Raw genomic sequence first — 26,263 nt, forward strand, 5'->3', positions numbered from 1 at the left:
CATCAGAAATGCAGACCCTCTGGATAGTGTTATCTCCATAAATACTTGCAGATGTTTCAAGGCTGGGACCCGTGTTCAGCCCGGAACGCCTGCTGGATCAGTTGCTCTTTCGCATGGGATTGCCTGGCTGCAGAGGAAGCAGCAGATGATCCCGATGGATCGTGGCAGTTGAGACAAGTGTTTAGCAGAGACGACATGTGGGCTCCAACCACCAGAACAACCCTTTTTTCTTAAAAAATGTGTATTTAGCAGTTATTAACTACTGCTGTTAAAAGAGGAGGCTGAACTCACACTGTCCTGCTTCCTCCACATACCAGATGCCCCAGAGTTGCATCCCTGCAGCACAGCTCCATCTGACATGCCATGCTGGGTGAGCAGGACCTGCTCTGCAGTTACCTCACTCTCATCTCTAAACCAGCACTCTTTCCAACCAGAGAAACCCCATCATCTCTCAAGTTTTCCCTTTTTTCCCCCCTTTGAACTGGACAACTTGCACTGGGGGTTATTCTTCACCTTCCTGTAGCCACCTCAAAAAAACCCCAACAACCAACCCCAAACAGCTAAAATGGCATTAGAGGAAACTGTTTCCAACAGCTGTTAGTGCCTCAACCTCCCCTTTGCTTCATTTTTTTCTCCCCTCTATACTCCAGGGACTTCAGAATCCCAACCTGGCCCTTCGGATGGCTGAAGTTCGCTGCTGCAGCTGCTTCCTACAGGGAGTTTCCAGGCGATCAGATTATTTCCACTCTCTTTCATGAGCTCAACTCCTCAAACTTCTTGTAAAATATTAAAGATGGAAAATGGCACGAGCGATCATAGCTCTGCGTGTGTCAATTTATGTTTCCAGTGTAATTCACCACAAATGGATCATGTTTTATGGGCTACATACTTTCAGCTAATGGGGGAGTTTTGCTATTTAGAAACATTTTCGAGCACCTCTGGGGGTGGCAGAACAAGGCAGGATGGTACGAGAAGGCATAGCATCACTGCCATGAGATGGTTTCAAGTTAGCAACAGGGAGGCATCTTGTGTTTAAAATACCTGCCCCTGCCTGCCGGTTTTGATGTTAGAAAACACTAAAATAAATTAGATGGATATTAATTAAAGCCATGCCTGGGTTTATTGGAGAGGAGCTTTATTTCTACTGAAGGAGAGAGATGTTTTGCAAGTTGTCAAGAAAAAAATAAGGTATCTCTGAAGGAGCCTTTAGGAGAGATGCTCCAGGTGTCTCCAAAGAGGAAGACCATGGTCGCCTTCCAGCACGTGGTGCTGGGTGAGGACCTTCCTGAGAGAGGGCAAGGCAAGGCAAGGCGAGGCGAGGCAAAGCAAGGCAAGGCAAGGCAAATCAAGGCAAGGCAAGGCAAGGCAAGGCAAGGCTAGACAAGGCAAAGCAAGGCAAGGCAAAGCAAGGCAAGGCGGGCCAAGTTCCCCCGCAGACAGCGAAAGGCAGCCGTGGGCAGGAGCTCTGCCTCGCCTGCAGCTGGGGCTCCCAACTGCAGAAGCCTGGTTTTAAGGAATATGTTTAACACAAGCTCTTCAGGAAACAAACCCGTGTCAGCCGGAGCCAAGAACAGTCACCTCCATCTGGCTGGAGCACCCGAGAGAAAGTTGACTGCAAATCCCACCATATGCTCCAGACGCTTGGTACAAAAGCCTCGGGCATCCTACTAAACTTCCAGAAAAAAAACTTTCTCTGATGCTTGCTTTTCCTTTCCTCCAGCTTGTAAGACACCTTCCTTCAAATCCTGACTGGTGTAGGCTGATACTGACTTCTGCCCCACGATTTTGGGAAGGGCAGCCTGGTTTTGTGGTTCTCGTGCCACCTCGGTGGAGCTGGCTGACCATCGCCAGCAGCATCCATGGAGCACTGGCAAATCCCACTGAGGGTGGGACAGGACAGCTGGGCAGGGAGAAAATGGTGGCACATCCAAGGAGGGAGCAGGACAACATGGATCTCTTCCTATTGTCCCTGGCTTCACCATCCTCACCTCCATGGGCGACCTCACCCAAAGAGACAAGCTCCAGGACAGAGGGAGGAGAGGCAGGGAGCAGATGTGGGGGGAGCCCCCTGGGCTCTGTAGCCCCCTGTCCTCCCCAGCTCCCGAGGTCTGTCTGCATTAGGGGGCAGTGTGGGAACACGGAGCAGCCGGTGCTTTGTTTTGGTGCATCTCGGCGCCGAGCTGCTGATGCATAGCTAACGCAGCCGCCGACATTGATTTATGGTCAACTTTCCATTTCATCAGCACGCAGGGTACGGGGCGGCGCGGGGACTGCGCTGGGGAGAGCAGGCATGGCTGGGGGGGGGCTGCTGACTGGGCCCCCTCCATTTATTAAGTGTTATAAAGGTGTGGTATTAACGGATTTCAATTTCTAATTTTTCTTCCTACATTTCCCTGATACCCCCCTGCCCCTCCTTTGAGGGATCTGCACCCCGGCATCAATCTAGCTTTCAAAACAAAGCAGGAACACCTCTGATGACCTTTAGGAGGATGAGCAGAGGGTTTGTTTGCTCATCTAAACGGGACAAAGAGAGAGGCTGTAATAAAAGCATCTACCCACGCTGGTCATCAACCCAGCCACCTTTTGTCCTGAGTGCAGCCTGATGCTGCGCTGCTGGCTGGCACCAAAAAATGCCCCAGCAACCCAAGAGTGCCATGAGCCTCTCCTTTCCCATCATTTCAGGAAGGTTTTGGGAGACTCTGGAGGCTGCACTTCCCTTGGCCCCTGGCCTGATGGTCACTGCTGAGCCCCAGCATGGGGAAGGGACTCTCACTGCAAGACAGTGGCTGTGGATGGGCACTGCAGCCTGGAGTCCTCCTCGCTTCTCCCCCTCCTTGCTTCTCCCCCTCCTTGCTTCTCCTCCAAGCTCACTCCCATGGGTTTTTAGGCTGTTAAGTCCCAGGAGCAGTACATATAATTTTTTCTCTTTGCCAAAGACCTCCAAATGTGCAAGGCTGGGGGGGTTCATGTATTTCCAGGGTGGTTAGTGCAACCTGAGGATTTCTACAACCTGAGCTTTGCTGGAGACTCCCTTCTCAGCTCCCCGTGTCACATCCTACCATGCCAGGACAGGATCAGGCCCTCTAAACCCCCTCAAAAACTATCTGCTCATGCCTGCTACTCTCAGGAATATCCCTTGCAGGTCCCTGGCGCAGAAGAGCAAGGTGCTGAAAGCCCCTGAGCACGCTCCAGCAGTCTCCTGGCATGAGGACAGCACTGGCTGAGGTGGTACCACCAGGAACCTCATTCACTCCCAGGGCTGGCACACCAACGGGTGGAGAGAAGTCAGTCCTTTGCATCTTCTGTGACCTTTTTGTTTTTGCCCTCTAAATTTCAGCACTATAATCTCCAGACAGGAAATTACCCCCAAGCTGCGACCTGCTTGCCATCGAGCCTCCAGCCCATGTCTGCAAGTGCTGCTCTCCAGCATCTCCTGAAGCTGGAATGAGCTCCAGCACCCGCAATAAATCAGGCTTTCATGGAGGCGATGTTCAGACTATGTTAAAAGGTGGGATTTTTCTTCTCCCTTCCATCCCCAGGGCTGGGAGGAGAAACCAGATGTTGGAGGGCTTTCAGGAAAGGCAGGCTCTTGAGATGTCACATGTGAGCCATATGCACCAGCACCCGTTCTCTCTTCCCTCCGGCAGTGCTGGGGATGGGCAGCATCCCCCACACGACACCTGTACCAGTGTTATTACATTTCCTGGGTTTTCAGGATCCACCCCTGCTTTTGAGTCTCGCCTCCCCAGTGGCTCCTGGGCCAGCTGCATGGGAGGCAGGGAGCTAGGACAGGTTGTTTGCTTCTGAATCAGATCCTCAGTGCAAAAGTGCTACGGGAGGGCAGAAAGGAAAGTGGGGGGACAGCTTGGAGGCTGTCAACGGGAAGAGTCAAGATGGGAGCATGAGCAGCAAGTCTGGAGATGTGACTCCTCTTCCTCACCTTTCCCGCTCTGGGAAATCCAACCCATACTGTTGATGCCTTGCCCTAACTTCATGCCAGTTTTGCAGCCCTCGCATCTCAGTGTGAAGCAGAAGCCCCAAAGGACAGTCAGCTTCACCGTGGGGCGAGATCAGGACGTTTGGAGACACATTTGTTGGAAGCAGCAGCTTGGCACTCGGATTGCTGGCAGCAGCTATGACCTGCGAGATACCATCTCCGCTGTTGGCTTCACCCTGCGCCGCCGAGCGCTGCTACAAGATTCGCCTGTTTTAGGGTTCCCGATCAATATCGGATATTCTTACTTTGTCAGAAGCATGTTCAGGAAACAGGATCTCTCTCTCTCTCTCTCTCTCTCTCTCTCTCTCTCTCTCTCTCTCTCAAAAAAAAAAAGACAGGGCCCTCCTTCCCCCTTTCCACATGAGTGCAATCGCCGATATTGGGCTCAGATATCGCCACAATAAATCACAAGCTCCTTATCGAGCCTGCCTGTCTACTGCCCGAGAAGCTCTCCCATATACAAATCACAAGCCCACATTATAAAAACCCCAGCTTGCCAAAACAAATACTCCTTTCAACTTTTATCCCATTTTTTACACGAACAAGTGTTTCGTCCTCAAGAAGGAAGATTGTAAAGCACCGAAAGCTTGTGTCGCTGCAAACTGGTGCAGCTCACACCGTGCAAAGAGACCGCAGAGAAAACCTCCAAGGTTCAAGTTTTGAGAACTCCTTTTCTGTGTGTTTGTTGATATCCTTTCAGTTAGCATCGCTCCAAACATACATCACCCCCTCCTCTGTCAGTGCTCGGCATGGGATAAGGAGGGATTGAGGGGACTTTGGGGACTTTGCTGGGTATTTGCTTACAAGGTACCTCCACAGCATTCGGGGATTTGGCTGGAGCCTGATCCCACTTGCAGCCACAGCCAGGGTTTGTTAATGCTTTCAGTGATTGCATTTGGAAAAAATCAAGTGGTTAACCAGAGGAGGGGAAAAAAGTTTCAGGAATCAAAATCCAGAATGTTTTCAATTACGCACGTCTGTTAAGACTGAAGAACAAATACAATCCCAACCCAAACACAAACCAAGCAGCTTTGGGAAAAAAGCTCTGAAGTATTTACTGGTTGTAAATACACAGTAACCTCTTCGAGCAAGAAAGAAATTTGCTTTAAGGCCACAAAAGATAGAAAGCAAACTGGAAGGACAGCAGGAACACAAGTTCTTCCTAGACAGGTCAGCTATGCAGGCATGCTGCTTCCCCAGCATCCCCTTGGAAAAAAAACACAGGCATGACAGCGCTGACACCCAGAGCGTAAGCGAACACGTGCGCGGTGTGGAGCCGAGCACCAGGAGGAGTGGCAGCCTACCTGGAAGAAACCGGGCGGGATGGGGCCCCCAGGCATCCCGTCGTTCGGGGGAATGTTTCCAAGCACAGGACTTGGGGCGGCAGCTGCGCTCTGTGGGGAACAAAACCAGGACAAACACGGTCAGAGTTGTGGCAAAAACACGTTAAAAAAACACCCCCTCTCCTGCCACATCGTGGGTCAATCCACCTGGTCCCTCTGGAGCCCTGAGCATCGCTCCATGCTTCCTGAGCATCTTTCCCCTGTGGAGGAACCAGCTGAGGATGCTCACAGCTGGAGGGGCACCAGCCTTTGAGACACCCATGAAGGAGATGGCCACACAAAACCTGGGGATAATTCTGGGATTTGTTTATTCATTTACCCAAGCACTGAGCCTTGTTAATTCACCAAGGAGCCTCATCCAACATGTCATTTCAGGCAGAAGCTATTCTAAGGCTTTTTAAATGCTTCTTTTACCTCCCCCCTCCCGCTTGCTGATTCAGTCCTGTCCTCCAAAAATGATGTTTCCCTGACCTCACCAACATGCCAAGGTTTTATTACGCATTTCCAAATTCATCGCACTCGACCTGTGAGGTCACGTTCCCCCTCGTGCCTCCCCAGGATGAGCCACCAGAGTGGCTCCAGCCCCAAAAAAGAGGGACAAGGGCAGACATGGGTTACCCAGACACCTTGCTTGCTCCTACTCAGGATCCCTCTTTGTATTTAACTCCTTGTGGCTCTGGGAGAGCACCAGTGTGATGGGAGGCTCCTACCCTGAAGGAAAATATAAGAAAAAGAGCCTTCCCTAAAAGCCACTGCTGGTGACACATCCCTGCAGGGTTAGGAGCAGTACCTGTGCCTGTGCACTCCAAGTGACCCCCCTGTTCCCAGGTCAGCTACAAAGGTGCCTCAGTGACGTTAATTGTATTTGGATCACTGAACTCCTCCCTCCATGAATTTTTATGATGGATGTACCCACCTAAAACCATGGTGAAAAAATTTTCCACTGAGGAAATCCCATGAACAGCTGGGGCACAGCCTGCTCAGGTTTGGTTTTACCCAACAAACCCCGGGTCCTGACAGCAGCTGAGCCAGTCCCAGCTTCTGACCACATCCGATGCAGTGACAACCACAAGATGTGAGCAAAGGGGGGAAGCCGGGCTGTCAGGACTTGGGCAGTCTGGAAAACTAAGGATTATTACTAAGTACTAAGGATTGCCAAGGCGGGTTGGTTGGGAATCTCACTATTCCACACCAGAAAGCCTTGCAGAGGCAGGAGAGCATCAGACTAACCACTGCCTTGTGCCTTCCTGGGGCATCCCTTGTGCCCCCTCCGTCATGCTTTTCGGCAGGATGAGGGATAAAGACCAGGACCAGGCTGGATAAGCAGTTGCTTTTCCCACCCCAGCATCTGAGAGCTGTAAGTGGAAGGTGATTCCCCACTAAGAGCTCCCCTTCATGAAATAACCTGTATCATTACGGGGCCCTGCACCCCAAGGCACAGCCCATACCACACCCTCCCCATGCCCCTGAACAAGGCATCCTGAGCAGCCTTCCTCCCATCAGCAGCAAAGGCCAGATCTGAGTGTTTTTACAGTTAATAAAAAAAAGTCCTGGCAGGAAAAATAAGCCTGCCCATTCCAGGCTCTTTTTATACATCAGACGGCAGCAAAAATAGATGGGAGAGGGAGTGAACCCACTTCTCCCCCTCCCTCCATCCCCCCAAGTGGGTCAGCTATAAAAGTAAAACCAAATCTTAATCCAAGGCCATGAACATATTGCAGTTTCTCTGCAAAGCAGATGACGGTTCTTAATGCAAAAATATATAAGACCGAGCCCCAAACTGCAGCGAGCCCATTTGGAATTTCCTTTATTAAACCCTCTATCACGCAAAACACTTCTCTCCCAAGGCGGCGAGCGCTGCAATAAAGCTGCCAAGGTGATATTTTATGGTTTCAAGAGATTTCCAGCACACCATAATCCTTTGCTGGGGGAATCTCCCAAAGCAAAATGGATCCCAAAGTAGTGGGGAGTGAGGAGGGACATGGATTTGGGGATCCAGGGAGAGAGGACGCTGCCCTCCTCCTCCCCTCTGCAACAGGGAGCAGAGGGAGGAGGGCAGAGCAGCCAAAGAAAATCTTGAAGCGAATGCCCATTTTTCCACAAAACCACAGAGTATTTTCCGCGTTAAACACCCTGAAACCTCACCTATGCCTTTGCGGCGTAAACGGGGATTTAAAGTTCCTCGCACATGTGGCGCTTGGCAGAACTCGGTAATTAAAAACCCGCAAGTGCCCTGAGCATATTGCAGGATGGGAGCCAAATTGGTCAGCCCTTGATGAATGATTTACAAGGCTGCGAAGTGACATTATATTTCTTTTTTTTATTCCCCTCCCCATCACCGCTGCTAAGGTAAACACCAAGGCACCTTTAGCCCCATGAAGCGATGGGAGCACAGCCACAGCTGCAGCAGTGCTATAAAACCTTTGGGGTATGCCAGAAAGAAAAAAGGGAAAAAAGATAGTAGGAATGAACTTCCCAAACCTCAAGGGTGAGCACAGAAACCCAAGGGCTTTCCAGCACCCATTTCCAGGACTTTTTTAGCCACACAGCTCCTCCCACATGGTTTATTTTCACCATTTTGGCTCAGAAACTCTTATTAGGGACTTCTGGTTGCAGTTTGCCTTCCAAGCCTCTTTCCTCAGGTGAATATCTAAAACCCACTAGGTCCCTGTACAGCAGGTACAGACAAGGTGGAGATGCCGTGGAAGCCAGCAGGAGACAGGCATGGAACTGCTGTGCCACAACATCCAAGCTGGTGCTGAACTGAAAGCACGTCCAGCCACATGAAGGGTCCCCATTTGCATGAGATGCCCCAAATTTCCTTCCACCAAAATACATGGAAACCACTGCCAGAAATGAGCCAGGACAGCTCTGGCACTGCTGGCATGCCAGCTCGTTTGCCTTTTATTAGATGGGAAATCTTTTCCATGTTAGAAATAAATATATATGCATTCCCAGGACATGCATGCACAGCTATATACACAAACATACATATGGGGTTTTCTTTTCTTCTGCCACATACGTTGGTATTTTTCCTCTTTTTTGGTGGAAGCCAGCGGAATGATGACAATCTGTATCACCACATTTCGCTTCCAAACCAAAGCTCTCAGTTAACACACCGGCTCGGTACGCCAGCAGATGCCGTGTAAGCCTTTAAATCGCACACTAATTGCACTAATTGAGCTAACAGTCTCTGTTTCGTCTCCCTACCCTGAGTCAACCAGCGTCTTCTGGTACTGCTGTAGAGATCCAAGCTGTTGACTGTAGTGTTATTTTGTCAGCCATTAAACGATTCATCAGAGTCATTAATTGATTTATTACCGCTGCCTGCGAGTATAGCTTTGCAAATAAAGAAGGATGGAGGTCAGGAGGCAATGGAAATCGGACAAAACAGCACAGCCAGGAGCTGGGCACTTGAATTCATCGATAGGAGCCTGCTCACGCAGGACCACTGGCATCAGGTTATGGGGGAAAAATGGGGAAAAAAGGAAAAGATGTGCTGTTTGGCTGTGCTGCAAAGCTGGGTAGGTTCTTCAGCTACAATATATGCAGGATGCCAAAGGGCTATTAAAACCATCTTGTTTTCTTAACCTAATCCTTAAGGAGAAACCAGGTTATCCTGCTGTATTAATTGTGTTGAAGAGCAGCAGGGAAGAGGCACTGGCTGCACAGAGCAGCTCCCTAGCCCTTGGTGCATCCCTGCCAGCATTTTGGTGTCACCCAAATTTGCTTTCCCAGGCCAGCTGAGCCAGGAACATAACTCACCTCTGCTGCCCCACAGCCCTGGGAGGATCTGTGGGCTGGTGCTTTTATTTATTTACTTTCTTTAATGCAGGGTTTAGGTCTTTGCTGGGCGTGAGGGTTTGCTGCGAGCAGGGTGCGGCGAGCCGTTTCCTGCCCCCCGCCCTGCGGCACGCTCGGCCCAAGAGGAGCTGGGAGGCACTGCCGAGGCCCCGAGAGGGTTGTGGGGGCTGAATTTAGAAACCAGAGCAGGTGGGTTGAAATCGCTGTCACCGCCAGAACGTTGCTGCTCCCAGCCCCAGGGTACCCATGTAATAAAAGGCAGCACCCAACAAGAGAGGGCTTGGGAAGCTGAGGAGCTTTCCAGATATGCTGTCCAAACAGTAGCCCTTGGGATGCTGCAAGGGACTCCTCCTCGTCATCCCCATTGCTGGACCTTGAAAAGCACCATGAAGGTGGGCTAAAGCACTGCACCCCTCCTGCACTGCACCCAAACCCGCCACACTTCACCAACACGAGCAATGGTTTCTATTAATCATCTGTGAAAACCAGGTTCTCACTGACAGTAGTTACTCTGCCATTAAACACAAGCCGGTGTCCCCATCACACACTCCAGGGGACCAACTCCAGTTCACACGGGCAGCTGTGCAGCTCACCCCAGCATCCCACGGTTGCCTTTCACCCAACACTTATTTTTAATAAAAATAACCTCCCAACAGTGGTACAAGGAGCTGGCAGGTAGCAGTGAGGATCCTCCTTTTGTGGGAAGCACCACTAGCATTGGCTGCTCAGCCAGCCCCAGTCTCCATTATCCCGGCAGCGAGATGGGGAGAGCAAAAATATCTTCACAGCACAGGCCTAAAACTGAGCTAAGGATGACTGAAGCTTTTTGGCCTCCAGCTGTTTTCCCTAGCTCTCCTCTCCAAAAGAGTGGACTGGAGGATTTTGGCTGCATCTCACCATGCAGCCACTGCGGGAGCTGCACAAGACTTGAGGGTAGCTGCCTCTGGTAGGAGTACATGGGGATGCTCAGGACATGCTGGTGATCTGGTACCTATCTGTCTCCTTTGATTTTATTTTTTTGCCTAGAGCACAGGCTTTGGAGCCTAAAGAAGAAATCAGCGTGCAGGTCAGGACTTAAGCAGGCTGCGTAAACAGGTAATACGGAATTTAATTGGACTCCAGTTAAGCCTTTTCATCTCATTAAAGCTGCCTTCATCTTATATAGCCAGGTTTTAAATTTAATAATAGAACCCTCCCACACCTCACAGTAACCCGATTAACGCCGGGGAGGACGACACGCTGACCGCTTCCTCGGGACCAAGCCCTCAGATCCTCTCCCACATCAGTCCCCTCTGTGAGTTGGTGCCAGCATCTGTGTTGCATCAACATGCATCAAATAAATATAACAACAGCCCACTGCAGATTCTGTGAGTGTGATCACCAGCCCACATGCCGGCAGCAGGCACCTACTGGGCACCTACTTCAAAACCACAGTGCCCGCAGAGCCTCTCAGGTGGGCTCAGGATGTTTTTGGGGCACGCTGTGCTCCCCACATGGGATACACTGAAGTCCATCCTACTTCTTCCAGTGGAAGCCACTTGGCTGGATGCTCCAGGAGACAAAACAAACCAGTTTTGGTTTATTTTAGGGTAAGAGAAGGTAAAAGGAGACTGGGATGAAGCTTTGTGTATTGGCGAGATATAAAAAAACCCAGATTAAATGGGCTCGTAACAGTATCACCACACCACTCAAACGCCATCACTGTGCTCCTGTGGGACAACATGCTGTGCATACAAGTTCAGCTTAATTATACTTCTACGACAGCACAAGCTTTTTGTGCTTATTTTAAATACATCACCTGCGAGCTGCCCGGCACACAAAGCTCCAGCGTACACCCTGGCCAGGAACAGCCACGCTCGGTCACTTTTCCCCCTTCTTTATGCAGAAAGAAACAACCCCCAGCCCTGCATTCTCATTGAGCTTTAAAAAAAAAACCATAAAAAAGGCACAACAGTTGAATAGTGTTTCAAGCTAATACGGAGTTTTTTGCTGGTTTTTTTTTTTCTCCTCCCCCCCTTGTAAAGGATAATCTGAGACAGCAGCTCCGGCCACGAAACAATAGGATTTTAATCTCTTAAGTCGGCGTCCCCCTTATCCCCGGGAAGGAAACCCCTTCAGTCATTTACAAGTTTGTAAATAAGGCTCTTGGTAGCATCTCGCGGACATCTGCTCCGCCAGCCCGCCAGAGTTCCTGCTAACATTTACAAACATCCTTCCACAAACACCCAGCGCGTTCTGCTGAGCTGGCTTTCTCTAAATATATCCCAAGGAAATAACTTGGCAGGGCTGCAAAAATTTCACAGCGACCGAATTAAAGGGGGGGCGGAGAGCGGGGGGATAAGGACGGGAGGTGTAAAACAGACTAAATGCAATTAGGCTCCCTTTTGCACGCACGTGTGTATGAAAGGTTTACAAAGGGAAACTTGTGGGAAGTTAAGCTGGGCTTGCTGGAAGTGCTTCCCCCGACTTAGGAAGGGCTTTGCAGAGGAGAGCACTCCAATGCTTCCCGTAGTGTGTTGGGTGGATGGATGCACCCGTCCCTGGTATTTAGAGATGTTTTGCTGTGGGCAGCCTGGAGTCCTCCCTGTCCCCAACTTGGAGCAAAGGTGAAACTGAGGGTCCCGGCTTTCCCACTGCCAGCAACTTCCTCAGCACAAGACCCACGTCCAGCCTACACCCTAAAACCAATGTGTGAACCCTCCCCACTACCAAACAGCTTAAATGGATCCTGTGCAATTAGCAGCCTGGAAAATGCTGTAAATACACAGGTATTAATTACTATCAATTCCCCTCTAATAATTCCAGCAACAGACAGGCCAGGCTCTTTTCCAGCAATCAATACCATCCATTTCAGGGTCTACCTGCCAAAAAAGTTATATAAAATAATTATATAAAATTTTCATTAGATAATGCAATTGCTTAGGACTATTAATCTACCGCTCATCTATCAGTGCAGGATGCTCGGCTCTGCTAAGGGCCACCCGGGCACTGCTGTGGCGCAGCTCCTTGCACTGACAACCTGGATTTCCTCCTGCACTGGACACTTGGTGGTTCCACCTGCTCCTGATGTACCCACACAAACTTTATACAAAGCTTACGGATTAATTTCAGATTTTTTAAAAAGTATTATTATTTTTAAAACCCATATGGAAACGGCCCCAGCACACAAAGCTGCCAGGAGCAGTTTGCTGGAGTTTTCCGCAAATCTGTGATGGTTAAATTACACGGGACTTTACTCCCAGCGATGTCCCTTGCTCCACCCACACTGCTGCTGTTGAGTTGTGACTATGTGGAGTTGCATGACTCTGTTACCAGCCTTTGAAAAGATCAGATTAAGGAAAAATACTGCTTCTCTCTCAAAAAAGTAGTAATAATTTGGTGATGAGGTGCAAAGGGAGGCTGCTGGCATTGGCAGCCGGACTTCTGCTTCCCAGTGCCTGCACAAATCACCACTCCTCTGCCTTCTGCCTTCTTCCAGATTGAAACTGCCAAGCAAATTTTGGAAGGGGTTGTAAGAAAAGCTAGATTTAAATTGGCAATCTAAGTTAAAAAGGAAAAATAATAATAATAATAACCTGTGACTTTAGAAAAACACCACACCACGTGCATTTGAAGAAAACTAGTTCTAACTTGTCCAAAGGATTAACTGACAACTAATGAGGATATTACCAATCCCATTGGCTAAACACCTCAGAGGCATACAATGTCCAGCAGAGATTTCCCTATTAAAGATGGGCACAGATTACAAATATATTTTTAAATTTTTGCCACCTTGTGTTTCAGCCAGTTGATCTCATTGGTTGCTCTTTGCAATCAAAAGTAATACAAAATAAGCTGCCAGTTTGCATGGAGAGTCAGTGATGTCTGATACCTAACCCTCATCCGGATCCAGGGAAGGGGATGAGACTCCCTTTCCCGGCACCTGCCTTTGCAGTGCAGCAGGAAAAACTGAGACATCCCTGGAAAAACATCCATTTCCATTGTTTGGGCAGTGGGATGCTGTGAGATGAAGCACTGACACTCCAGCACAGCTTCCAGCACTTCCCACCCCCAACCCAGGCAGAGAAGACCAGGCCCCAGATTTACCCCACGGGAAAACATCACGGTTTTCTCCATCCTCTCCCGCCGCGGGGAAAGAGAGGAGAGAATTAATGCAAATACTCCCATTCTTGTCATGCACTTGAATGCCAAAATATCCCATTTGCTTAAGCCTATTTTACTGCGAGCAGCTGCCCTGGTATTATTCCCCGACACCAAAGGCAAAGGGCAAAAGAAGTTGGTCCGGAGCAGGTGAACACCATCTGCCCGTCCCTGACAAGATGCTGATGGCCACCATCTTCGTGTAATAACACAAAGCCCATCTGAACGCCTGCGAAAGGTTACGGCGGTGCTTTTTAAGCGCTTTTTAAGCGCCGCCGTAACCTTTTGCAGGCGTTCAAACGGGTTTTGTGTACCTACGGAGGCGGCCAAGCATCCATCCCCGCTCGCAGCGGCCCCTGATGGATTTGCCTGCTGATCTGTGAAGAGTGAAGTTTTTTCCACAACGAGCTTTTTTTTTTTAAAAAAAAAAAAAAAAAAAGAATAAAAAATCCCCTTCTCTAACAAAGCTGCAGGTTAACAAAAAAGAAATCATCATTTCTAACAAAAGTGGCTCTGTTGATATTTGATGATGCTTTGTAGCACCTTCTCTGCACAGCATCTTACATGAAAATATGCTGTTGCAGGGTTGGAAATGCTTTAAATCGAGGAGGAGATGGCAGGTGACTTAACTAAGGGCTGTGAGTTGCTGCACGGGTACAAAGTCCAGCACGCCCTATAAACCCTGGAGAGGTGGATGGGGAGGAAGGTGGTGGACTTTGCACAGGAGCAGCCGGCACTGCTGTGGCCAGACACAGGGCAGCCTGTCAGAGCCCTAAATTAACTGGGATGAATGGACTTACTGTGAATTTGAGGGCTGTTGTATTTGGCAGCAATGACAGCAATGGGCTTTTGTTCTCCCCATCACCCCAACAGCATCCTTCCTATAGGACTCATCCTAAAGGACCCATCCTCCTGGGAGCATTGCCATGACTAACCCACCACGTTTCTGCACCCTTGACTCATCCCAAGAAGCCAGCATGGACTTAACGTCCTCCATGAGGCTGTAGCTGTGCTCCAAGGGCCAACTCAGTCCTCAATGAGCCATTGTTGGGACAGCAACACCATGGCATCATGAGGAAAGCTGCTGGCAAACCCCAATCCCAAGAAGGCTGGGTTTTGTGACTGAGTGATGATGTAGAACAGCCATCATGCCCTCAGCATGACTCCTACCATTTCCAGGGCGATGTTTCAAAAATGGTCAAACTATTCTGCCCTCCATGCAGCTCTTTCCACGGACATCCTGCCCAGGAAAGGAGCCACAAAGCATCCTGCATCCTGGCATCCATGCAGTGTTCTGCTGTGGAGTTGTAGAGCATCCTGCACCCCTGCATCAGTAGTGCCAACTCTCCCCAAGCACTGGACGGCCACCGACGAGGTCACAACACATGCAGCCTCTCAAGTGCTGTATCCCAGGCTCACCCATCCCTGGTGAGTGGGGTTGTCCAAGCAGCGTGGACTGAGCACCACTGATACTCTTTCCAGGCAAGCTGAAAGCTTGAGCAAACAGCTTGGGCTTGAAATGCATCAAGCTCAAGGGGAAGGTGCAACATGTGGGTGTGAGGCGGTGGCAGGAGGAAAATCCCAGCTCTCCTCATGACCTGCCAGCACAGGATCTCAGCCCAGGCTGTGGCCACTGCTTTACCCCAGCAGCACCAAGACCGAGCTGTGACTCCAGGGGCACAGACAAAACCAAAGCAGTGCTAATCATCCCCAGAAATCATCCGTGTGCATCTGCCAAGGATCAGAGATGAGGATTTTTGGGGAGGGGGGATTGCAGCAACTTTCCCCTCCTCTCCACTCATCTAATCCTCCAGGCTAATCCCTTCCAGCCATATGGAGCCCTCACATCCCAAATCTGCTCCCAGGCTGCCCCCTCCCACCCTATATGCCCCTGAGAGCAATGCTTTGGACCTCAAAAGTGGTGTATGGGTGGGGAAAGGGTGCAATGCCCCTGCTCCAGATGCTGGAGAGATCCTACGACCACTGCACACACAGAGTTTCTAATGAAAATTCACATTAAAATACCCTAAACCCATGCAAGCACAGCCCCATGTCTGGTGTTCCCCCACTCTTTTTAAAAGTACAGTTTATTGCAGTTATTTGTGGGTGCTGCCCCCCAAAAAGACTGTTTTCCATGTCTGATAATTTCTTGAGGCGTTTGCGAATTAATAGAGCAGCTAGAGCAAAGGACAGGAGGAGTAAATCTGATGTAAGCCAGCGTGTAATTCAGTGTTGTTCCCAAGAACTGGTGGCTTTCTCCACAGTCAAAAAAGCCAGGGGCTAAGCTAACTTGGAGGGGGAGCAGACCTTCCCTGGTAGGATGGGATTTCTTGGGAGGGGGAGGGTGAATGGGAAGAGTTTAATTTCCAGGGCATTTTAACCATTTTAGCGTGTTCTGGGGGAGAAGAGGTGCACATCCATGGGATGAGAGGGAATTCACCATAACACCTTGCCTCACGCCCTGCTTTCTCTTGTCTGCCCTTACCCAGGGCTTGGAAACACTGCTCCAAAGTGGCCCCATATTTTATTTACCTAATGTCAGCTCTCTGCATTGCTTTGCCATTGCTGGCAGCAGCAGTCCAGGCACAGCTGAGCTGCAGGACTTCCCTGTGGAAAAGTCCCTCTGGGGTTGCACAACTGACAAGTTGCACATTGGGCTAGGGGAGAATTCCTGGTAAAAATACGGGTTTTAAAATAGTCACTGTTTTTTGCACAGAGCAGTTTGGGTAGATGCAACTCCAAGCCTCATTACTCTTAAAGCTTACAAAACGTTAATTATTTCTCTTCTAAGAGCACCTCTCCCTGTCAAAACATGGTGGTTAATACAAACCCCCCATTTATGAACTGGATGCTTTTTGAAGCTGGCTCTGGAGAAACCCTATAAAACCAGCGTGCAAACCCCTACCCCCTGCCCCAGCAATAAACTGGTACATGAGGCAGGAAAACTTAAAAGTCTGGAGAGCAAGGAAAAAAAATAAAAAGAGTCCCAGGCTTTCAGACAGTAGAGAGGGGGAGGGAGCACAGTGAGAGCGCTGAGCATCACTGCAAGGTCTTGTTTAGACTGGCAGCGTTGGGAAAAACCCGGTTACAGAGCCAATAAGTGGAGTTCAAGGGATGGACCAGGCCAATGAGTGGAGGGAGCACGGGCATGGTGGTCATGGCCATGGACTGCTGATGGAAACTTTCTGATGGGCTTTTTCTCTCTGTTTTTTCACACTCGTGACTGAACAGCTCCTTCGCTCCCCAAGTCAGAACTGCTCTTGCAACACCCGGATGCAAAGCCCAGGCACACGCCAGCAGGTCGACACCGGTAGCATGGCCCCCACAGCACCCTCCTCTCCATGGGCACCAGGTTGTGGCCCCATCTCTGATGTGGACCCTCCCTGGTCCCCAAAGCTGAGAATTCCACCCCATAACCTCCTGGCTCTGAAGGCCCTGGGAACAGAAAACCTCCAAACCCCACAGGGAGCGGCAGGCAGATCCTGAGCTCCTCAAAAGGCAGAGGATGGCCCATGGCACTCCAGTTAGGTTTTTTATGTCTTGGTACAGGCTAGAGAGAAGACCCTCCGACTGCCCAGGCACCTCAGGCACCCTGCAGGTAGCTCTGATGGTCTTAGGGGTTTCCCCTTCCCCTTGTCCTGGGACAGGGCACTCATCGCAGCAGCCCCCAGCACCCATCAGAATTTTGGTGGGCAATGGCCTCTCCCGGGAAAACTCTTTCCAGCTGCAGCATGGAAATGACACGAGGGACGAGGGGCCTTTGTGCAGGCAGCACCCTGCTAAGCTGCACAAAGCTGGGAGCAGGGGGGTTCAAAGGCTCCTGGTGCAGGGAAGGGGCCCCTCCATCTTCCCCCCTCCAGGGCACCGGCTTTTGTATCGCCTTGGCCGGATTCGCTAACTCCCCTCCCAGAGCTGGCTGGGGCCTCCTCCGCCTGCAATCCCTGCGGATTTTACCTCCGGGCAAGAGCAAGGGGGGGAAGAAAGGGGGGGCAGCCCAGTGCCTTAAAAGAGCCTGGTAAAAACAACAGACTGCAGTTGGGGGATAGAGACACGATGGCTTTAAAAAAGCACACCGACGAGGAGAGTTTGATGGCTCTGCCAAAAGGAAAGAAGTGTCTTCCCACTTGCAAACAAGAGTTAATTATAGAAAAAAAGGCCCAGGAAAGTGTTAAAACCATCTGTGCCATGAGGAAGAGGCTGGGGCTGGGCGGGCAAAGGCAGCAGCGCTGACAGCTGCTGTGTACAGGCAGCCTGGACCGCTCCCCCTGCGCTCCCCCGGCACCGCACCGTGCCCTGCTATCCTCCTGCCCTGCCATCCTTGCTGTGACATCCTCCCACCCTGCCATCCTTGTCATGCCATCCTCCTGCCCTGCTGTTCTTGCCTGTGCCATCCTTGTCGTACCACCCTCCCACTCTGCCATCCTTGATGTGCCACCCTTGCCCTGCCATCCCCCTGCCCTGCCACCCTTGTCATCCCTGCCACACCAGCCTTGCTGTGCCATCCTCCTGAGCCAACGGTGTTAGCAAGCACAGGTCCTATCTGCCCTAGGACGTACTGTGGGTCCCCAGCGGGATCCCCCCAGCAGCCTCCATCCTGCAGGGATGCACAGGGCAGGAGATACGGGTTCATCAGAGAAAGCCACCACCAAAACCCCCAGGCTCTTTTAAGCCCCTAAAGTGGCCTGGGTGGCACAGAAGGGACATTCCCAGGATGCACAGGTTTGCCAGGAGACCCAACCTAAAAATACGTCCCACTGAAGCATCACACAAGTACATTCCAAGAGAAAGACTTCTAGGCACCCGTTTTTACCCCAAACCCTAGTGAAACAAGGCCCCAAGCAATGATGCCAAGTGCCCTGCATTGCCTCCACCATCTCCTCATCAGGGATGAGGACAGACGTGCCTCTTGCTGTGGGAAGGAGAGGATCCACGGGAGGCCAGAGACCCGCCCGCAGGGCTGCACACACCGCCTGACCCCGCAGCCGGATCCCAACCGCTTCACAAATATTTACCTAGCTGGTTTTTAAACAAACCCCAAATGCCAGAGAGTTTAAAGTCCATGCCCTAAACAGCTCCTGTCTTGCTCTTGCCTGCCCTCAGGTCTCCAGCCGCCTGCCCAGGGAGCCTCCAGGCTCCTGCACCCTGCCCCGACCCTCAGGTTTAAGGAAACTGCAGGCAGCAGCAGACAGGCTCCTGCCTGGTCCAGTAGCCAGGCCAGAGGCAACACTTCTGCCTCTGATTTTATTAGGGACGTTCAGGCTGGATGATGCCTGAACACGCAACTGGTGCATTTCAAAGAAGCCCTCATGCTGATGAGCTTGCATATAGATTCCTCGCAGAAAATAATTAGCCATAATTAAGGGCTTCTGGTTTATGGCTCCAACAATTGTTTAAACAGCAGAGCCCTGTTCAAATTAAGTTCAGGACTCACCAATAAATATTTCTTTACCATGCTATGGTTTAGTTTCAAACTCCTGCTTGGAGCAGCCAGCCTGGGCTGCTTAGATTGGGGTCAGAGCTGCTTCTCCTATGAGCAGGCAAAGGAGCTGCGTGGTTGGACTCAGCACCAAAATCACTCTCTTTCGAAGCAAAAAAATACTGTGGGGAAGAGAAGAGAAGAAGGAATGATAGGAAACTGATGGGAGCTGGAGAACACGAAAGTGGATGAAGAGCAAGCAGGTGCTGCCAGTGGGCAGATGGCTCTGAGACATGACATGGCACCAATGCTCATGGCATGGCTGGATCAGCTGGCATTTCATCTCACCAAGTCTGAGTTTGAGGCAGTTCGAGGTTCTTCCATGTAGCATCTACCCACTGGGCTGGCCCCGGCCCCACCTGCAGCGCTCCCTCCCTATGGACAACATATGGCACGTCTCACCTCATTAGAGACATAACTAGCAGAAATAATAAGCAAGTCTTAACATAAAATCTAAACTACTGCGCTAGAACAAGCTCTTCAGCACTGAGGTTTTCTAGTGTCTCACACCAAACCCTGTTCCAACATCCAGCTGTGGTCCTGCAGGCTGCTCATCCTCCACAAAACCAGCCTGGGCAGTTATCAACTGGGCAAAGCAGAGTTAAATATGGAGATCAATATTTATATCAAGGCAGCTTCTGAGAGGTTTCAGTTGGTTAAGTAGCCTTGAGATTTTGGTTGGGGAAGGCAGTGCTGCTGACGTGGCCGTAGGTGACTCGGGGGTCATCTATACAATTGTGATCTCCGGAGGAAGTTGCTGACGAGAGGGAATCATAGAATCATTTATGCTGGAAAAGACCTTTAAGAACATCGAGTCCAACCACTCCCCCAGCACTGTCAAGCCCACTGCTAAACCATGTCTCTAAGGGCCACATCTACACGACTTTTAAATCCCTCCAGGGATGGTGAATCCATCACTGCCCAGGGAAGCCTGTTCCAATGCTTGACAACCCTTTCGGTAGAGAAATTTTTCCTAATATCGAATCTAAACCTTCCCTGATGCAACCTGAGGCCATTTCCTCTCATCCTGCTTGTTCCAGCAGTCCCAGGCTGCAGGAACCACTCATGGGTGGAAACCTGAAAGCAGCTCCCCAACACATATGCTGAAAGTTTACTTTTTTTCCACTTTTTAATTAATACCAGCCCTCTGTTAGCACTGGCAAAGAGGTGTGCCACTGTCTACCAAAAGGCACCATGCTGTGATGCAGTTCCACCACACTGGGATTCAGTCTCATCACACTGGACCAGGTAAAGGACAAGAAAAGAGGATTCCACACAATGGCCTACGTAGGAGTTCTGTCCCCAGCATGGTGGGGACATCACTTGAGGCTGCTGGCCCTCAGCCTGGATAGCTTCTCCTCTCCAAGGCAGGCCCCGAAGCCACCCCAGGGCCACTGAAGAAAGGCCAGATGTTGCTGCAAACCAATAAAAGTCTTTCCACTGTTTTCTTTGAGGAAAATGGATTATTTCCCTTGTGTCTGCTTCCTCCAGAAGAAATAAGCTCAAAAAGTCGAGGTAGCAAAACCCCAATGCTGCTCTGCCACCCAAAAGGGCATCTTCGTACACATTTGGTGCCTCCCCAGAGGCACAAGCCGGGAGCACTGCTGGCTCCTGCCAACTGCAGGGTTTTTCCAAGTATGATCTAGGAGCATCGTGGGAAGCACGCAGGGAAAACAGCCATATCATAAACCAACTCCACTTCATGACCTGAACGTTTTAAGACGTAGCAGGAGTCTTTGTACTGTGGCCATAACTGCAATATATCAGTTAGCCATCGCTTCCACCAAGATCTAGCGCTCTAGATCTTGCAGCAAACGCTGACTTAAAGACCCATATCAAATACATTATGATACCACTGTTTCCCGTTACCCACGCTGATGATTCAATTAATTTAAAAACAGCAGTGAAATTTCATTTCACCATTAACCCTGCAATCCCCGGCAAACGTCAGCTGGGAAGGCAGCAGCCACCTGCCCAAGCTTGGATGGACCAGAGGGGTGGAGGAGAGCAAAGGGGTCAAAGATGAGGAAATACAGATGTGAGAGGAGAAATGGGGCAAGCCCTTTGAAAGGGCAGAAAGCACAGGAAAGTTTGCAGGAGAGACGGGACAGGGAGCAGATGAGGGGTTGCAGAGCAGCGCCTGCAAAGGCTTTTATTTGAAACAGGCTCTTGCGGGAAAGGCTCACTGTCCTCCTTGCATCAGGCACTGCTTGAATTCACGGGGTCCTGCACAACTCCAAAGGCAAACATGATGCAGAGCACAAAACACACTGGCAGACACCCTCCAAAAGGGTAACCGCTGGAGCCTGCCCAGGTCTTGCCTTGGATCCATCAGTAGGGCCAAGGGTTAACAAGAACCATCAAATGGAGCGCAAGCAGTTCTTTCAGGAGGGTAAAAGGTTGCACTTTTAGAAACCTGCAGTGATGGTTTGCACATAGGCTCAGGTCTCAGGTCAAGTGGGGTTCACCCATGGCTTCATCAGGCAGCCCAGCTCACCACGGAGGAACAGCACAGAAGGGACACGGCCACCCGACGAGCTTTCTTCCCTGACACGTGGCCGGAGAAGAATAGTTAGCCCAAGCAGAGCTCTCCCATCTGCTTTTGTTTTCCACTCTTCAGTCCCGGGCTCCGCTAAAGCCCCTGAAGTCACCGGGCATCTGTTCTCCTCCACCCATCGCAATCTGCCAGGCACCGCCGCTCTGACAGCCATCCATCACGCCGTAATACGCTGACCACGAGACCCAGTGGGACATCATTTTCAAGTCAAATGCAGCAGTTAGCATAAAATAAAGCATTGCCCTGGTTTGTTGTTTCTTTTTCTTTCCTGACGATCCCGCAGCTGCAGCTAGGGACTCGGTATGCAACAAAAGTGAGGGGGGAAAAAAGGCACAGGAAAATGGCAATTCTACTCTTCTGAGTCATAACAATTATGACGTTGTGATAAGAAACGTTTTCTATGAATTTTTAAGTACCAGTAATCCTGTTTTGCAATTGTCCCCCGGGAACAAGGCGACAGATTGAATGGGGTTGACAGTTATTTCCATCCTGACGAACACGGCTCCGACACGCCGTCTCCTCCCTCCAAACTTCCCGGCCCCGCATTCAGCCCACCACTCCAGTTTGCTTGGTGGAAGCAAGGCGGAGCTGGCTTGTCCACTGGTGTGACTGAGGACATCCCCAATAACCCTGTGAAACCACCCCACTGGCCCCAAACCCTAAGCATATACTTATTTGTGCACCCATAAAGCAGAGCTGCCCTCCAACAGCACACGTGGGGAAGAGACACATCCCATGAAGCCCCTTTTCCTTGTACACACAGCTGTGCCCTCAAGAAACCTTCAGCTGTGAGCTATGAGGTGAGTCGAGCATCTTGGTCCCCCTGTGGTCCTGCCATAGCAAACACCCTTGCGAGGGGTCCAGAGAAGATGAGGATCAACAGGGAAAAGCATCACTTGACGGTTCACTATTTGAGACTCCAAAATTTCCAGCACCACTCTAAAACCCTGCAGATGTATCTCACTGATATAGGAGAGAAGGCGGCAGGCAAACACACCTTTTTGTTCAAGTCTTTCAGACCGGGAACAAAACCAGTTCCTTTTACCTCTTTTGTAAAATGAGCACCGTCATCAGAATCAGTGCTGAGGAGCGAATTTGTTTTGCAGAGGATCAAATAAATAATGGATGACGAAGGAAAGCTGCCACGGCGAGACTGCTCGAGAGATGCTCTGCTCTAGGCAGCCTTTCCCAATATGCTCCTTCTTACAGCTCCTCACGCTGTCTCCAGCTCCAGCCCCAGCGATGCTCCACAAACCTGGGTACCAAGGGGTGCACCGGCCAAAGCAACACACTCCAGGACATCAGTGCCTTAGGGCTGTTGACTTTGGCAGCCCATACATACGATAGGGATGTGTTTTAATTGCTGGCAGGCAAGGAGAGAGATGTGGGATGTGCTCCTGCAAACCCAGGGCCCTGGAGCTTGAGCAGCCTGGCACAGAACAGCATCCCCAGAGGGAAGGCCCGCTTGCTGTCTTCCAGTGCTGGCCATTCTCAGTCACTAGCCTGTAAGTCCCAGTCCTTTCAATAATCTGTTATTTTTAAAAAGGAAATACTACATTTCTGCTTCCCTGCAAGCAGTCACCCTATGCCTCTCCCACCTCTGCCCTGGGATGGCTCTGTGCCACCATGCCAGTGCCCAGCAAGAGCAGGGATGATGCCCCACGCCCACCTATGAGGGAAGCCTGGGCCTTCAGTGCTCTATAGCCAGAAGACATTAAAATCAGCCTGTCAATTTAGATGCAAATTTATTTTAGACGCGACAGAGGGCTTACAGAAGAAGGTGTACTAGATGCTGTTTGCTCCTGCTGAGGCTGTTGTGATTTGGCTTCTAAGGGGGTTGGATGAGTGTTGGGATGGGTGAGCTTGAGAGATGGGTGCTGTGAAACAGAGGTTTGCACCTCTGGATCAGTCCCTGGCTGAAACCTGGCTCCATAATGACCAAAATCCCTTCGTCTGAAGGTTGTGCAAGCTGCTGCTGTCGGAGAGGTGCAAACACAGAAGCCTACCACCACAGCCCCTTCGCACCTCTTCCCAGCAAGTCCTCCTTGGTAAGATGCCTCCAAGACCGGTATCCTTTGTTTTCTGCTTTGCTTTCCTTCTCTGAGCCTGGGCAGCCTTCCCCCTGTCCTCCTCCCTGTCCCCACCACTACCGCCCCAGGGCCAGGCTGCAGCCCGGCAGGTCCCGGAGGCGGTTTCTCAGAAAGCTTAACCGTTTCTGCAAAAACTTTGGGAGTTTGGGCCAATGGCAGGAGTTTCTTTAATCAACTCAAATGGCATTTTCTGCAGATAAGTATCCCACTCTCGGCCGCCAAGAAAAAGCCAGTCGGCCAGCAGCAAAAAAAAAAAAACAACACAAAAACTCCAACACAACCCCCCCCACGGAGTCTGCAAAGTCACCGCACAAGCTCGCGGGGTGATTATTTATAGCCTTTCCCTCTGCAAAAGCCAAAAATAATTGTTCCAGCCCAATTAATGAATTTCTGAACGCTGGGCTCAGGGGTAGCCACCAAAGTGCCGCACTCCAAGCTACTTGCAATGTACTGGGCTCTGGGATAATGTATTTAAGTAGGGGGGAAACTTATTGTGCAGGAGTAACTGCAGCCAAAGAAGAGAGGAGTAAGAATATGAAAGCAACAGCCCTGCAGACTCCAAGGTCAGTGCAGAAGGAAGGGGAGGAGGTGCTCCCTGGCACTGGAGCAGAAATTCCCCTGAAGCCTGTGGGGAAGACCATGGTTAGGAAGCTGTCCCCTGCAGCCCATGGAGGTCCATGGTGGAGCTGAGATCCACCTACAGCCCGTGGTGGAGCCCACACTGGAGCAGGGGGATGCCTGAAGGAGCCTGTGGCCTGCAGGGGACCCAAACTGGAGCAGTTCCTGAAGGACTGCAGCCCTGTGGCAAGGATCCACACTGAAGTGTGTGGAGGACTGTCTCCCATGGCAGGGATCCCACACTGGAGCAGGGGAAGGGTGTGAGGAATCCTCTCCATGAAGAGGAAGGAGCAGCAGAGAAAACTGTGATGAATTGACTGCAGTCCCCATTTCCTGTCCCCCCTGCGCTGCCGGTGGGAAGGAGGAAGAGAAAATCGGGAGTGAAGTTGAGCCTGGGAAGAAGGGAAGGGTGAGGGGAAGGTGCTTTAAGATTTAGTTTACATTTCTCATTACCCAATTCTGATGTGACTGGCAATAAATTCAATTAAATTTCTCTCAAGTCAAGTCTGTTTTGCCCATGATGGCAACTGGTGCGTGATCTTTCCCTGTTCTTACCCTGCCCCACAAGTCTTTTGTTGTATTTTCTCTCCCCTGTCCAGTTGACAAGTGACAGAGCAGCTTTGGGGGGGCACCTGGCATCCAGCCAGGGTCAACCCACCACCTGCAAGCAGCACCTGGTCAGGTGGGATGGCTAAAGGCAGTGGGTATCTCTGGAAAGCCGACACACTGCTGGCACAGTGGCGCTTCCTGGATGCCAGGTTTAGGAGAGGAGGACGTGTCTTACAAACTACTCTCCTCTATGGAGTTGAGTTGGGGCTCCTAAGAGGTTCCCCAATAAAAGGCTAGGCTCTAACAAGCTTTCACTGCAGCCAGTGCTGAACCTCAGAAACCCCTCTGAAGGTCTGACTGTGGTCACTGACTGGGAATAAGTGCGGGAAACACTGAATTGGGTTCCTTCTACCCTGTCCCAAAGTCCAGCATGATCAAAAGCCTTCTGCAGCCCCCTCAGACACCTTCTCCAGCCACTTCTGTGCTCCCTCAGCTTCCGGTTTCTCCTTACAAGCCCTCTGGTTTTGTTTGCAGAGCGTTTTTCCTTCTCTGCTGGCTCAACCCACTCACGAGGCTGCTGCTCCTTCTATCAGCAAGTGAAGAGGAGTGACTGCATTTGCATGGGAAGAGGTGGGGGGGAAGCATCAGGCATCCTCTCCAAGTTCCCAACCTCTGCAAACCTTTTCTAATAGAAAAAAAAATACTACATTGTCCTGGTTTTGGCTGGGATAGAGTTAATTTTCTTCCTAGTAGCTGGTACAGCACTGTATTATGGATTCAGTACGAGAACAACGTTGATAACACACTGGTGTTTTGGCTGTTGCTAAGTAGTACTTACTCTCAGTCAAGGACTTTTCAGCTTCCTATGTTCTGCCAGCAAGGAGCTGCACAAGAAACCAAGAGGCAGCATGGCTTGCACAGCTGACCCAAACTAGCCAAAGGGATATTCCATACCATGGACTGTCACGTCCAGTATATAAACTGGGGGGAAGTTGGTCAGAAAGCAAAATCACTGCTCAGGGACAGGCTGGGCATCAGTGGGTGGTAAGGAACTATGCAGTGCACCAGTTATCTTTCCTAGGCTTTATTTCTCTCTTTTTGTCATCTCCCTTTTCATTCCTATTATCGTATTTTATTTCAATTATTAAATTGTTCTTATCTCAACCCATTCTGTTTTACTGTTTTCCCCATTCTCCTACCCATCCCACTGGGGCAGAGGTGTGAGCAAGCAGGTGAGTGGTACTTAGTTGCTGGCTGGGATTAAACCATATACATGTACATACATATACAGCCCATACACAGGACACATGTGACATACATCCACACACCAAAAACGCTGGCAGTGGAGCCAAGCCAAGGGGTAGTTCAGGGCTCTACAGCTGCTGTCCTTGCAGTCAAAACTGATGTCCCAGGTTGGGTATCACACATTCTGGGGATTGTCATCTCTTGACAACCCCTAAACAACAAGCCGACCACCTACAACCCAGCACAACCTCATGGCACAGCTGCCAAGGACATGCAGCACACAGATGCCTTCAGAGGGAGAATGTCCAGGTTCCCTCTGCACTCCACCTGTGTGTCTGCTGGCTTGACCCACTGGGAAGTCTCAAAAAAATACCAGTTTTGTAAAAACAGGTAAGGAGAGGGAAACCCAGCTGCTCTGGTGGCCCCAGCTAAAGAGCCAGCAGG

General features: G+C 50.6%; 1 protein-coding gene across 2 annotated transcripts in view; it reads right to left on the minus strand.

The window, feature by feature from the left end:
- The window catches only part of SSBP3 (single stranded DNA binding protein 3), a 55,705-nt gene that overhangs the window by 13,212 nt on the left and 16,230 nt on the right, over positions 1 to 26,263 (minus strand). For both annotated transcript variants that reach the window (XM_027748751.2, XM_027748752.2), the window contains exon 5: positions 5,302 to 5,391. In XM_027748751.2, the coding sequence (XP_027604552.1) occupies positions 5,302 to 5,391 (90 nt within the window). The remainder of the gene's footprint in view (positions 1 to 5,301; positions 5,392 to 26,263) is intronic.

This window comes from Pipra filicauda, unplaced genomic scaffold, assembly GCF_003945595.2.
Source record: "Pipra filicauda isolate LSUMZ 115617 unplaced genomic scaffold, ASM394559v2 scaffold19_size4547281_pilon, whole genome shotgun sequence".
In the NCBI taxonomy this organism is placed as follows: domain Eukaryota; kingdom Metazoa; phylum Chordata; class Aves; order Passeriformes; family Pipridae; genus Pipra; species Pipra filicauda.